The following is a 15,184-nucleotide window of genomic DNA, read 5'->3' as shown; positions in this document are numbered from 1 at the left end:
CCCCATGACATGGCATGCACTTTACCTATAGAATCATCTAACCTGCCTGGCATTTTTATTTCTTATAGATCTTAGTAGTGTTTGTAATATTACTTTGTACATGTGTTACTTTGTCAACAAAAATGTATTTAACATTTAAAAAAATCTATTTAAACAAGTTAATACTATAGTCAGCCTGTAAATTTGAAAGCACTCGAAGAACTTTCCATCATTGTTGTAAAATGCAAGATTCTTAAATGATGGATGAAAAGAAAAACAAAGTCCTTTTGCATCAGGAGATGCCAAGTGACTTGAAATCTTTTCCTGACGGAGGCTCCTTCATTTTTATCCCTTTGAATCCACTCTTGTTTAGATGCTTATAACTGCTGCCTTAGGCTACTTCAATAGCCTGCTAAATGGTTTTCAATCTCTCTCCAATCTTCCATTGCCAAGGTTAATCACCTTAACACTCACTCTCAGGTCACTGTGGCATCAGCTTAGAACCTTTCCTCTGTGGTTACTATTGCCTATTCAAAAAAAAAAAAATTCTCTCACCTTCCTCCCAAGATCTCCTTAGCCTATGTTCTGGAGCACTTGCTCTGCACCTCCTATCTCCCCAAGTCCTCCCATCTGGGAAATCTCTTCCATTTGAATTGAATTTTACCTCCAGGTAGCCCAAACATCATCAAGCCATCGGCATTACATCAACTAGAAGCTGTCACTCTTTAAGTCCCTGGTATTTTATCTTCCTCTTCACTGTACATCACACATCTTATTTCATATGCATGTTACTTATGTGTCTAATATCCCAGATATCCCAGGTAGAATATAAATGTCCCAAAGATTGGTTATGACACATTTCCTCAGTGCCCATCAATTTAGTGTGCTCAGTATTCAGTGGATGCAAATGTGAATGAGGTAGGCTGTTCAATATTCATTATGTTGACTTCTTCATCTCAATTTGATATCCATTGCTTCCAATGCTAAATTCCATTAACATAAAACACAGTAAAGACTCATACAATAAACATGGAGTGCTCAGTACTGAGAATCATTTTCTTCTTAGGCTCCATTGAAAATGCTCAGATAGTTGCAGCAATGATCCTTGTATAGAAGAGGGCTATTTTTATAATAGAAATGAATGACATTTGGATTAATAGGTAATCTTCTTGGATGGTATAAGGGGCCAGAAAAAAGAGACTACTAAATCCTTCAGCATAAAGTATAAGCTTTAATAGAGAAGCCAATAAAATAAAGGACTTAAAAAGACACAGTGAAAGGCATATTCAGGTCAAACGCAAGCACTGTAGATTGATGCTGGCCCGGCTCCTGTATCCTTCCTCCTGTTCCTCTTTCTCCTTGCATTGTAAGCCAGAGGGCTTGTTCCTCTTTCACTGCCACAGCTTGACTTCTATTCCTACATTTTTACCTGACCATTGTGAAAGTCGATGGGATCTTCCTGCCCCGATGTATTTGCTCGTTTTAATTATCTCTTTACTAGTGTCTTCTAAACTTAAAGCAAACGTATGCTGTTATTTCTGGACAGAGTCCTGGCTTTCTGACATCATGGTCAAAATTCACAACCTTAGACAGTTTGTCTGCTTCTCTCCTGCTTCCTTCTAGTCTACACTCCGTGGAGACCTTCAAGTCATCCCTGCTAGTTCTCCCACTTTGTAATTGCAATACTGTGTCCAGTGACCTTGCCTCCTCTCTGACTCTTCTGTTTATTCTTCCAGAACCAACCCAGCTGTCACCTTGCCTGGCGTCCCTCTCTCTTCCTAGTTTCCTTCTCTCGCTTGCAACCTGGTAGGGCTTCCCACCTAAATCTGTCTCCATGTTTCATCTTTCACTTGGCCTGGCTTGTTTATACATGTGTCCCAGAGCTACAAGCTGTTTCAAAGCTTGTGGCTGTGTGAGAAAGGTCATTCTTTTCTTCAGAGATCAGCATGGTGCTGGCATAGCATGCAAGATGGGTGAAGAAGTGTAGAGAGCCTCCCAAAGGATGCTACTTGGATTTCTGTGAGGCTGCTTCACCCTGCTCCCTACCCTGTCTGCTTCCCATACTCAAGCCTAAACATGCTCAGTTTGACTCTGTCTCTGCACCGGTTTCACCTGCACCTTCAGGTCTTCTCCTGGCTGGTTCCTTTATATTCTCTTGGTCTCAGGTCCTATGTACCCCCTCATTGTCCCTTACCTAACACTCTTCCAAGTAGATGCCCCTCACTGTTCCTGTCACCTACCAACGTACCATCTTACACTGTTTGCCAGGTATGTAAACTACATCTGGAAATCATGGCCATTTGTAGATTTGCTTTATTAGTTTTCTTTTATTAATGCCCACCTGCTTTTATAAGGAAGGGCCTGCTAAGTGTCTTTAGTATGCTCGTATATATAGTAACTACTCGGTATATGAATGAACAAATAGTGAATACTTTCTGCTTCTGGAATAAAAACTGAATGAAAACAAACACTGTTCTAATCTAGAAGTCAGACTCTGGGAAATGTTTCTAAAGTTTTATGGGTGGTGCTGAAGCTAAAAATAGGAGTGCCTAGAGGCACTTTTTTCAAGACTTCTGCTATGATACTTCCTTCATTTGTTATTTTAAGCCTGCCCTTGGTGATGCAGAAGTCTGTTTAAATTGGCTGTATTCAGAAACAGTGCCACAAAGGAAGTAGAGGCCAACACTTGCCCAATAGCCATCCTGCCAGCAGGATATGATCCTCAGATGCCAAGAGTCTCAGTTCCCGACACAATAAGACAAATGAAGTGCTTGTTCAGTAAATATTAGCTCAGCTATTGAATGAATGTCTTAGTACTTTGTCCTGCTTTCTTCGCAAGGGTTTGGTTTTCTGCCCAGCTCCTCTCTGGATAGTCTAGGGTTTGTGGGCCTTTTCCCACTTATCCATTGCAAAATGGGTCCTGGCAGCCTAGAGGAAAGTAGAACCAACTGAGCCTTTGAGCAGCAGTATCTGCAGTGGCCAGAAGAGAAAGCTGCTTGGAGCCCATGTGCTGACAGTAAAAAAGAAGCAAGTTTTAAAAGAAAGAAAAGAAATCAAAGTTTGTAGACTTAGGAGAAAACAGTCCTTGACACATAAGTATGAGAACCCAAGTTTAATTCCTAGAATGTACGTTAAGAAGACAGGCTGGCAGTGCTAAGGAGAAAGGGGTAGAGCCAGATCCGCAGAGCTCTCCGGCTAGTGAGACTAGACTCATTGGTGAGCTCCAAGCTACTGAGAGACCTTGCCTCATAAAATAAGGTACATAGCTCTCAGGGGTCAACACCCAAGGTTGAGCCCTGATATCTATGTGCATACATGTACATACATACAAACATTTATTCTCACATGAATATACACATATATGTACTCATACATACATTCCCACAAAATATTATCCATTTGCTTGGCTTCACTTGCTGAAAAAAAAAATCTCAGTAAAAGAATTTCTTCCATACTCCCTGTATTCTAACTAAATACATTAAATATCTGAGTGAATGATTGGGGTGTGGCAGTGTGCTAGATGTAGATGAGATGACTAGAACAGGAGAGATGCAGTCCCTTGAGTGTCATATGTCCTGACAGGACAGAGGGCTCCTTATTGGCACACAATGTCAGAGGATGAGGTCCAAGTTGTTATCCCCGTCCCCACACCCAGTCTGCAATCCCACAGTTCTTTATCCCACTCCTCCTCTCACTGTCTCTAAGAAGATCTACCCCTACCCCTACCCCCACACCCTTCCAGGCTTACCCACTTGTTGGGACCTCAATTCTCTTGAGGGTTAGGCACATCTCTCACTGAGACCAGACCAGGCAGTCCTCTGCTGTAAGTGTGTGGGGGGCCACACTGCCTGGTTGGTGGCTCAGTATCTGAGAGATCTCAGGGGTCCAAGTTAGTTAAGACTGCTGGTCTTCCTCTGGGGTCACCCTCCTCTGCCTCAATTTCTTCCAGCCTTTCCCTAAGTCAATCACAGGGGTCCCTGACTTCAGTTTATTGGTTGGGTGTAAGTATCTGCTTCTGTCTTAGTCAGCTGCTTGTTGGACCTTTCAGAAGACAGCTGTGCTAGGCTCCTGTCTGTAAGCACATCATAGCATCAGTAATAGTGTCAAGCCTCCTGTTGAGATGAATCCCAAGTTGGGCCTGTCACTGTACCTCCCTTCCCTCAGTGTCTTCTCCATTTTTGTTCCTACAGTTCTTTTAGACAGAAATAATTCTGGGTCAGAGTTTTTGACTGTGGGATGGTAACCCCATTTCTCCACTTGATGCACTGTCTTTCTACAGGAGTTGAACTCTACAAGTTCCCTCTCCCAACCATTGGACATATCATCTAAGAATCTCTCACCTTCCAGGTCTCTGGTACTGTCTAGAGGTTCCCTCACCTTCTATCCCCTCGGTTGCATATTACCATTATTTTTAAACTTGATCCAATTTTTAGGCCTTTTAAAGCATGTGACATTTCTGCATTTTCCATTCTTTTATTACTCTTCTCTTAGAACTTTTAGTTTGTATTAATATTATGCATTTTATAATAAAAATACACCTTATAGGCATAATTGTGAGTGGAACTGTGGCCATGGTGTCTGTGCATTGTCACAGAAAGTTGGTACCCAGATGGTCTCACATTATGAAAGAACTGAGACCTCTTATTGAACAGTTGCTGAATCTTGTGCAGCATAGTGTGCTGGGTTAATACTAGAAAATAACCCATCAGCCGAAGTACCCTCCCCCCTTCCCATTCAGGAGTTCACTTTTCAGACCCATCTATATGCTAGATGCTAGGAATGCTCTGATGAATGTCCTAGCCATTGCCTTAAGGAAGGTGGCAGTCCAGGAGGAGACAGACATTAATGCAGGTATAATATATGAGAAAGGCTTCAGAGAATCAGTTTTTCATCCATGAGAAAAGAATGGCCAGGTCTAATTTAAAGATACAGGAATCGGTAAACCAAGAAAAGTCTCTCTAGGAGTAGTATCTGAGCCTTAGGAGGACGAAGACCAAGGAGGATGTGGGAAATCAAAGCAGGAGTGAAGATGGAATAAGTGTTTTTAACCCAGGTGATGAGAAGCACACAGTGCAGACAGAATATGGAATGAATATGAGTACAGAGAGGCTGCCTGTGGAGGTGCTGGGACCTATGCAAGTGTGAAATAACCCTGAGGGCGAGGCAGCAGTCAGAAGGACAGAGGGGGAGGAGGACATGGCAGAAGAGTCCTGGTATAAATCGGTTTGCATTTTCATGGGATGATCCCATGTAGAAAGATTCCCTGTGAATAGTGTAAGCTGTGCGGTCTTCCCCTCCCCTTGCTCTGATACATGGTGACAGCTACTGCAGCTTAGGAAACAGCGATTTATATATGTCACCACTGGGTTCAATTTAAAACTTGGAGTTTTAGCTGACATAAATAATAGACAATTTCATTTTAATCATGTACCATGTAAAAATTCACATACAAATATGGACCTTTTAGTATTAGTATTTTAAAATTTTAGTATTTTAAAATTTTTAAATTCTAAATTATAGTCACTTACTTATTTGGGGAGGACATGCACATTCCACAGAGCACACAAGAAAGTCAGGGATAACCTGTGAATCAGGTTTCTCTTTCTATCAGGAGAGTCCTGGAGCTTGAACTTGCGTCATTAGGATTAGGGGGCAAGCGCCTTCATCCACTGTGCAGTCTTGCCAACTCTAAAATCTTTTTAAAAATTAGTCATTTATTATTATTTGCATGCATGTATGTGCTAGTTCATGGTGTATATGGCATAGTGGTGAACAATGTTGTGGAATGATGCCTCTTCTTCCACTTATGGGACTCCTAGGGAGTAAACTCAAGTCGTTAGGCTTATCTGGGCTATTTGGGTGGCTCTAATGATGAAATCAGCTAAACACATCTCTCTCCTTAAACATTTATTCTTTTTTTTTTTTGATAAAAATACAAAACAACAACTACTCCTACAACAAACCGTTGGAAATGTTTTAGTGTAGTCTTTTGAAATATACAGCATGTTATCACCTACAGTTAACAATTATAACTCTTATTTAACTCTAAGTTACTCTCCACCAATCAACCTTTCCCTGGCCCTCCAACACTTGGACACGGGGTCATGGAAAGGGGACATGTAGTCCTTGTTTCCAGGTGCCTAATGCATACATTAGGATGGCTCTAAGAGCTACTGCAGGCAGTTTTCACTCTTCAAGACAGCAGGGATGAACTATCACTCTGTGTGTAAACTCCCCTTTAAAGTTTTTGAGTGGGGCTCAGCTGTTATGGTGGGCAGTCATTGCCGCGAGGGCTCTATTGCTCTGGCATTCGGGGCCATCATTGTCTTGATTCATGACCTTCCATTAACTAACAGAAGGGAAAAAGTAAGAATTTGAAAATAGTTATCAGCTAACTGCTAAATTGTTTATCCATTTCATGCCCTTTAGATTCATGTGTTTGTTTTACAAACTAAAATAACTGACTAATCAAATGGTTTATATTTCCCCTTTTGTTAAATAAAAGCAAAAGGCATTTAAGAGAGCTAATTTTACTTGATATTTCTCATAAATTTTGGTTGCATTTTGTGTTTCTTGTAGTCATCAAATATATTTTGTAGGAGAACATAATATATGAAACAGGCTATTTAATAATGTGATAATTATTACTAACTATGATCTGGGGAAATGGATCCCTATGAGGTGTATATTCACAGATACCATTGTTAGATACCTTGATGAGTATTCTGAATAATCAGGTGCTGTTTACCAGACATACCAAAAAAAGTTAGTGAGCATTCTTCTCCATGTATAGAAAATAAATTTGTGTATTTGAAAACTTGAAGGAAAATGGAAAGCAGGTTAGAGTTAATTATAAGTTATTCAGTCTAACAGTAAGTCAACTGTGAGTTTTTTTTCTTGTATGCCTTTGCATGCATGGGTGTGTGCGTGCCTCTCTCTCTGTGTGTGTGTGTGTGTGTGTGTGTGTATGTATGTGTGTGTGTGTGTGTGTGTATTCAGGTGTACATGTGTGTTTAGGTACGCATTTATACAAGTATATGCAAAGGGCTGAGTCAGCATCAGGTTTCTTCCTCAACTCTTCTCAAAATTATCTATCTATCTATCTATCTATCTATCTATCTATCTATCTATCTATCTATCAATCTATATTCCATATATACATAGAATTCTTATAGGATCATCAATAAGATTTTTATTAGATATTTGCTTTATTTACATTTCAGATGTTATCCCCTTTCCTTGTTTCACCTCCAAAGCCCCCTATCCCATTCCCCCACCCTCTGATCACCAACCTACCCTCTTCCACTTTTCCTGACCTAGCATTCCCCTACCATGGGGCATCAATGATGTCTGAAAAGGCCATCCTCTGCTATACATGTAACTAGAGCCAAAGGTCTTGCCATGTGTACGCTTTGGTTGGTGGTTTAGTTCCTGTGAGCTCTGGGGGTACTGGTTGGTTCATATTGTTGTTCCTCCTATGGGGCTGCAAACCCCTTCAACTCCATGGGTCCTTTCTCTAAGTCCTCCATTGGGGACCCTGTGCTCAGTCCATTGTGGACCCAGCTATACCACTCCTGGGCATATACCCAGAAGGTATTCCAACAGGTAATAAAGACACATGCTCCAGTATGTTCATAGGAGCCTTATTTATAAAAAACAAGAAGCTGGAAAGAACCCAGATGTCCCTCTGCAGAGGAATGGATACAGAAAATGTGGTACAATCAAGTACTACTCAGCTATTAAAAACAATGAATTCATGAAATTCTTAGGCAAATGGGTGGAACTGGAAAATATCATCTTGAGTGAGGTAATCCAGTCACAAAAGAACACACATGATATGCAGTCACTGATAAGTGAATATTAGCCCAAATGCACAAAATACCCAAGATACAATTCACAGACCACATGAAGCTCAAGAAGAAGGATGACCAACGTTTGGATACTTTGGTTCTTCCTAGAAGGGGAATCAAAATACCCATGGGAGGAGATTCAGAGACAAAGGACAGAGTAGAGACTGAAGGAAAGGCCAATTAGAGAATGCCCCACATGGGGATCCATCCCATATACACTTACCAAACCCAGATACTATTGCAGATGACAAGTACTAGCTGACAGGAGCCTGATATAACTGTCTCCTGAGAGGCTCTGCCAGTGCCTGACAAATACAGAGGTGGATGACCACATTATCTTTTTTAAGACAGGGTCTCATTAGCTGGGCCAGTCTGAATTGAGGTCAAGTTTGTGTGGCAGGCATCTAGGTTCCAACCTAGCCATCTACCCAATCCTTGGTATATTTGTACCTTCTACAAATGGTGCTGGATTTCAACTCAGTCATTTATCTGAACTTTAACTTAGACCTTCTATAATTGAAGAAATGTGAAGAACTGTGTGGAGCAGAACATACTTGAGTCACCCTGTGTCCTGCTGTCTGGGCTTCTCCTCTTTCACCAGTACTGGGCGTGTGTTCTATGGTTCTTCTGTTTTCATCTTAGAGAAGAGTTGAAAACTCAAAGCTGGAAGAAGTTTTTTAGTTACCTAGGTTCTGCACAACAAAATATCACAAACTGTACAACTCAATATGTCCAAGGAAGAACTTCCAAGTTGATTTTCAAAGAACTAGTGGCCAGCCTTGAACTCACATCTATATGAGTAACATTATACAGTCTGAGTAGATTGTATTTATGTATTTAAGAATATATATATATATACATATAATATGTATATTATATATATATATATATATAAAATCATATAGTTTTATATATATGTATGACAAAAGTTGTAAAATATAAATTTGAAAGACCAAGAGAAGTATATGGGAAGATTGAATAAGGGAAATTAAAGGGGAAACCTATGTAATTGTATTTTAATTTTAATAAAATGATTCATCAAAAAATTAGAAGTTTATGTTCCCACTAGTTCTACAGATAAAAGACTAAACTAAAAGTTTTGACAGTGTTAGAATTTTCTCATTTTGGGTGAAGGTGGTAGGCATTTATATATGTATGGGTGTATACATATAGATACATATACACACTTATTTTACATATATGTTATTTATATGTATTATCTTGCATATTATATATATATGTATATACATGTTTATGTATGTATATATACTACATATTCTCTTGCATAGTATATATTACATCCTGACCACAGTTTCTCCTTCCTCCTCGCCTCCTCGTTCTTCCCACCTACTTCCTTACTCCCCTTCATTCATTCCTCCTCCATTTTCCATCAGAAAAGGACTGGGGGATTCGCATATTCTGAGGACTCCTTTCTTGGCTTATAGATGACAGCTTCTCTACTTATCTTCACACATACATTAGTTATGTATCTCCAGAGACCCAATACATGTGTGTGCAAATATTTTTGTATAAATGTTCCTAAACAATATATGTTTTAGGTGTGTTTATAGATAGATAATTTTATCTTTTACAGGAGATGGATAGTTAGATGGCTAAATCAATGGAGATATGTATGTGTGTGTGTGTGTGTGTGTATGTGTGTGTGGGGGTGAGAGAGAGAGAGAGAGAGAGAGAGAGAGAGAGAGAGAGAGAGAGAGAGAGAGAGAAGAGAGAGAGAGAGATTAAAAATCCACCAATTTAAACATTAAGTCGCACACAAAAATATGCCCCAAGAAACATCCAGAATGTTTGTTCAAGTGTCTGAGCACTAAGGCTTGGACAAATTGACACATGAAACTAAACACTCCGTCTCCACTTTTCTCTGTAGCTTTCTTAGTTCAAAGTACCCTTGTTGAGTGGAGACTAGTCATACTTGATCAGAATCCTCTATAATGACTTCATGTTAAGACCTTATTTTCAGTATGGTAATGCACTGATTTCTGTGGAATCTGAGCATATGAATGTTTAGGGGTCATAAACATGCCTCAAATGGCATTAATTTCAAAGTAAGCAGAAAGGCAATTCAATGAAGAAAATGTTCTTCCTTTTATTAAAAATGTGTATTTATAATATAATCCTGGGGTAATGTATTTTCACATGTTCAGACAAGACAGTAAACCAAACTTGAATGCCATTTTATGTTTTTTTTTCTTTTTCACATTCCTACAGTTTAGATGTCAATTTTAGTTTTTCTTGTTAATGGCATTTATATTATAAAAATTATTAAGTTTGAGAAATGAATATTTCTATTTCTGGACCTTCTCCAGTTTTCATTCTATACTTCTTATTTCAACTTAGAGAGCAATGAATAATGTATCTTTTATTTTGAATTATAAACTCATTTGAGTTCACTATTAAAAGCAGAGTTTCTCCTCCCCTACCCCCAGAAATAAGGGAAAAGAAAAATAGGCAGTGGGAAATACTGAAGAAAAAAAAAAAGGGTAAATTAATAAGTAGTTAATGAGAGTAAATTTGAAACCATACCATTGCTAGTTCTCCTGTGCCATAAGCAAAATCTGTCATCATCTTGTTTTTTCTATCAGTATCTTGGTTTCTCAGAGCTCTCAAACTCACTTACCCTAAGTGTCAAATATTTCTTTGTGTCTGTCACTAATGACCTAATTTCTTCTTTTCAGATAATAAAGAGCTGTTCCTCTCCAAAGCTGTTCACAAGTCCTTCATCGAGGTTAATGAGGAAGGGTCAGAAGCAGCTGTGGCCTCTGGTAGATACTAAGTCATTTTATGAATGTTTCTTACTTCTTCCAAATTTATATTTTTAAACAATCTTGGGTGAAAATGGAGGTCCCTTTCAGAAACCATAATGAAGAGGCCACTGTATTCCAAGTCAGAAGTCAAGTACATGTTAAAGTAACCAGAATGTTTTCAATAAATTATGAAATATATGTTAGGTCCATACCTAGCCTCCCAACAAGTCATCAGTGAGTGGCAGTTCTAAGAGAAGACCTTCCTGCAGACATGAACCATTTTTAAGGTTCTCCTAATGCATATTCAAACATTGTTTCCCTTCCTACTTATTCATGGAAGTTAGTTCTTAACTTTTGTCTATAGATTGTTGGTTTTGCAAAATTAAGCATACAAATAATTGATAGAAATAAAAATATGTGTAAGTACTTTTACAGAATGATAATAACACTCATAAGAAAATAATTTTGTTTTCTTTTTGTTTTTTTTTGTTTGTTTTGTTTTGTTTTTCTTTTGAGACAGGATTTCTGTGTTGCCGAGGCTTCCCTGAAACTCCCTCTGTAGAGCAGGCTGGCTTGCAACTCAGAAATCAGTCTGCTCTACCAAGAGTGCTAGGATTAAGGGAAGTGTCACCACTGCCTGGCTAAGGAAATAGTTTCAAATTAATCAGTTTTTAGATGGACATATATTCCATTTCCCGATTATAGTAGTTGATTGTCCATCATTTTTGTGTTTGATAGATACATATTCATATATGCACACATGTGTCAGAGGGTGTTTGTAAGGCAGAGGTGGGCATCAAGTGGCTTTCTCAATAATTAAACTTCTTATTTTCTTTCTTTTTTAAAAGACTTATTTATTTATTTCATGTGAGTACACTGTCTCTGTCTTCAGATACCCCAGAAGAGGGTATCAGATCCTATATGGATGGTTGTGAGCCACCATGCGGGTGCTGAGATTTGAACTCAATACCTTCAGAAGAGCAGTCAGTGCTCATAACTGCTGAGCATCTCTACACCCCCCTCCCATCTTATTTTCTTGAGACATTTTTTTTCTCTGGATTTAGCATTTACCAATTTGGCTAGACTAGCGGGCTGACCAACCTCAAAGAGTCTATTTCCCCAGCACTGAATTAAAAATGTACCCCATCCTACCATGCCTAGATTTTTTACATGGATGCAAAGGATCTTCTGCACCTTTACATGGATAATCATGTCTTCATGGTTGTGGAGCAGAAACTTTACTGACTGAGCCTTCTTCCCAGCTCCACCCTTGATGGTTTTGATGGTTGTGATTTCCCTAGATAACCAAGAATGATTCACCATTGCATTTCCTGCTTCCCCTCATTGATTTAGGATTAGTTCCATTAAGTGTTAAACAGATACAATCAAATTTAGTAAAGTTTTCTTTTATATGTTGATATATTTGCTTACTAGCTTGTATTATTTATAACATCACCAGCGATAACAATACTTTCAAGAGGATAAAGAAGCAGACGTAGTTTTATAAAAAAGAAAAACTATTAAAAGTATCTGATAACTAAGCAGACTAGAGCAAAGCAGTAGGACCCTGAATAACCTGCTTCTCTTACTGCTGAGTTTCCCTTTATTATGCCATAGAACTGCAATGTACAGGCACCTCCTACAGACAACAGAAATACCTTTAAGATAGGAAAGACTGCCTTCAAGTTGGCAATCCTTGAGGATCCTGCTCCTAACATTAGGGGCTGCCTTGTCTGCTTCTCTGTCAGAGCGGATATGCCTAGTCCTGCAGCAACTTGACCTGCCAGGGTGGGTTGGTACCTAGGGTGACCTCTCCATTCTCAAAAGTGAAGAGGAGGGTAGTGGAGGGTGGGACTGTATGAGCAGGGACTAGGATGAAGGGGTCTTCAATTGGGATATACAATGAGTAAATAAAATAATGGAAAGATATTAATGCCTTTAAAACATTTCTGTTTTAAAACCCCTGTAGAATGTTACCTTTTCGTTAAATGGCTAGACATAGGTTTTGGGGATTTTTTGTTTGTTTTTTTTTTTTTTTTGTTTTGTTTTTGGAAAAGTTCTGTGAGTCTCTGCCCATCCATAGACATGTAATTACTTTTTCTCTGCACCATAGGAATGATTGCAATTAGCAGGATGGCTGTGCTGTACCCTCAGGTTATTGTCGACCATCCATTTTTCTTTCTTATCAAGAATAGGAAAACTGGTGAGTGTTTTATGTGAATGCAACGTTATTTTACAAGGCATAAAGAAGCTGTCTATTTTTAAATGATATATATTTTTAAAATTCCAATATCCTTATTCTTTTAAAAAATCAAAATGCATATTTCTACTTTTTCAAACATTGCTTCCAGAAAATATGTCTCATGGTTTTTTTTTTTTCCTCTCTTCTGTTCATTTCCAAACCAATCCAGGTACGATCTTATTCATGGGACGAGTCATGCACCCCGAAACAATGAACACAAGTGGCCATGACTTTGAGGAACTTTAAATGATGACGTTTGAGTACAAGAAAGCAGTAATAAAGCACATTATGTTTGCAAGTGGTATATACTTAGGACTTTTGTTTTACAGTATTACTTAAGGAAATATTTAAAATAGTTCTGGATAGTAGTAATCCATGTGACCCTATAAGTTAGCTTGTCAAAAAATGCTATCAGTATAAAGAGTATGGTCCCAATGTGTCATTGTGTCTGTTGTGCTGTTGCTTAAAATAAAAGTACATGTTGAAAATGTGAACAATTTTTTTCATTGTAGAAGTAGTTGTAGTCTACACAACGCTGTATCTGAGATTTGAAACCTATGCTGTTTCTTTAGGAATTGTAGTAAAATGATCCTACAAAGCAAAATATAGAAACTGTTGTTTCTGAGTTTCTTCAGAATCACGCAGAATCAACACCAAAGTGAGAGACATACATGTATACAATAAGCAATACTGTGAAGGGGAGGCAAATAGGCCACAGATACTGAGATTGTTCTTTGCTGTTGAGCTCCATGGCAAAAGACTTAGGAGAATAAGTGGCATGTGTAAGGCCCATAGACGTTACTAGCTTTGTGTAATATACTGCAGTATTATACCTTTAAATTATTAAAGTATACCTCTTTTATTTATTTTTAAAAGTTTGCTGTGAATCAGAATGCCACATGACTCTAATAAGAAGCTCAGATATCTCATTAGCTATTCTGGATGACATCAAGAGGCCCCATGAAGAGATTCCCATGGACCATTTAAGTTTTAATGATTTATTTTTTAATGTTCACTCAAAGATAAGATAAAATCACACAGTTGCACATTCTCTAGAGTATACCCAAAAAAGGCACCAAGTGGTACATTGATGTACCAGGAAAATAGATGTAATTACTTTATATATATAAAAAAAAACACTAGTAAGTGCATCATATGGAATTAGTGCTTCTTAAACTTAGTGTGTCCTGCTGACACCTGGTCTCTTATTACAAATATGGGTTCTTATTCAGGATGTCCAAGATAGGGTGGGGACCATATCTTTCTAATGTTTCTGACATCTAAATGATGCCACAGATATTTAGCCATAGACTTTTATTTTTGTAACTTGGGTTGCAAAATTTTCCTTTAATTCAGCATCACATTTTCACAGACAGATTAGAGAGATCGGGGTGAAGGAAGGAGATAATATGCACTAGTCATGCAATGCCTTTGTCAAGCATTGGTGTGATTCCAAAGTATTTCTAGAACATACTATAGATAAATGTAAGATTCTTCTGTATATTGCAGCACTTGAAATGCAGTTGTTAAAAATATGGAGACATTTATAGGCAATACCCATGAAAGAATGTATGAATATCCAAGGACACAGTACTTAAGACTGAATCTTTTACAGCTTATATTTTCAGAGGACTTCTAGTTTATTCATAAATCTTCATGTTATTGTAGAATAGTGCTCTTGTTTTCATTTATAATTTATGAAGCTGGGGTGCCTGGTGTTAATCCAGTGTTCACATTCTCTGCTAAGAACAGTCTTTATCTCTGTATCCTTCTTTTTAATATGACATATATAGCTATACCTATATGTTCATTAGTTAAATAAATGTATTGCCTTTAAAGAAGAATAAACATCATTATGCAATGTGATTATTGTTGATTGTGAAGTCTCAAATGCTGTGTTTATTAAAAATATATAGTCTTATATATATAAGATTAAATTCTACTATTTGGATCTTTCAATCGTAAACTATTTCAATAGGTATTAAGTTAGGTGTTGCTTAGTTGAAAATGGATGTTCTTGTACTGGCAGAAAAGTTAGAAATAATAATTAATAACACCAAGGTTTTCTGTGTATTAATTTGTTATTACTCTGTGTGTTTGTGTGTGTGAGTTTGTGTGTGTGTGTGTGTGTGTGTGTGTGTGTGTGTGTGTACTGAAATTGGTTGCCTCTTTCCAACTTGGACTCCCAGAATCTCACTTGAGTTATCAGGCTTGTACATCAGGGACTGGTACCCATGGGATCATCTCTCTGGCCCTCACGTTTTTCTTTTTTTGGACTTTGCTTTTAATTTTAATAGTTTTTTCTCTTGAAAAATTAGTATTGCATAGTTCCTAATTGTTTCATTCTC

At 38.1% G+C, this 15,184-nt stretch overlaps 1 protein-coding gene across 1 annotated transcript in view; it reads left to right on the top strand.

The window, feature by feature from the left end:
* Window positions 1-14,702, top strand: part of Serpini1 (serpin family I member 1) — an 86,652-nt gene extending 71,950 nt beyond the window's left edge. Inside the window, exons 7-9 of the mRNA XM_052180348.1 lie at window positions 10,526-10,612; window positions 12,708-12,797; window positions 13,006-14,702. Of these exons, the coding sequence (XP_052036308.1) occupies window positions 10,526-10,612; window positions 12,708-12,797; window positions 13,006-13,082 (254 nt within the window). The 3' untranslated portion in view covers window positions 13,083-14,702. The remainder of the gene's footprint in view (window positions 1-10,525; window positions 10,613-12,707; window positions 12,798-13,005) is intronic.
* Window positions 14,703-15,184: the final 482 nt, after the last annotated feature.

This window comes from Apodemus sylvaticus, chromosome 4 (genome assembly GCF_947179515.1).
Source record: "Apodemus sylvaticus chromosome 4, mApoSyl1.1, whole genome shotgun sequence".
Lineage (NCBI taxonomy): Eukaryota > Metazoa > Chordata > Mammalia > Rodentia > Muridae > Apodemus > Apodemus sylvaticus.
The sequence above is the reverse complement of the archived record's forward strand: the minus strand, read 5'-3'. Positions and strand labels throughout refer to the sequence as shown.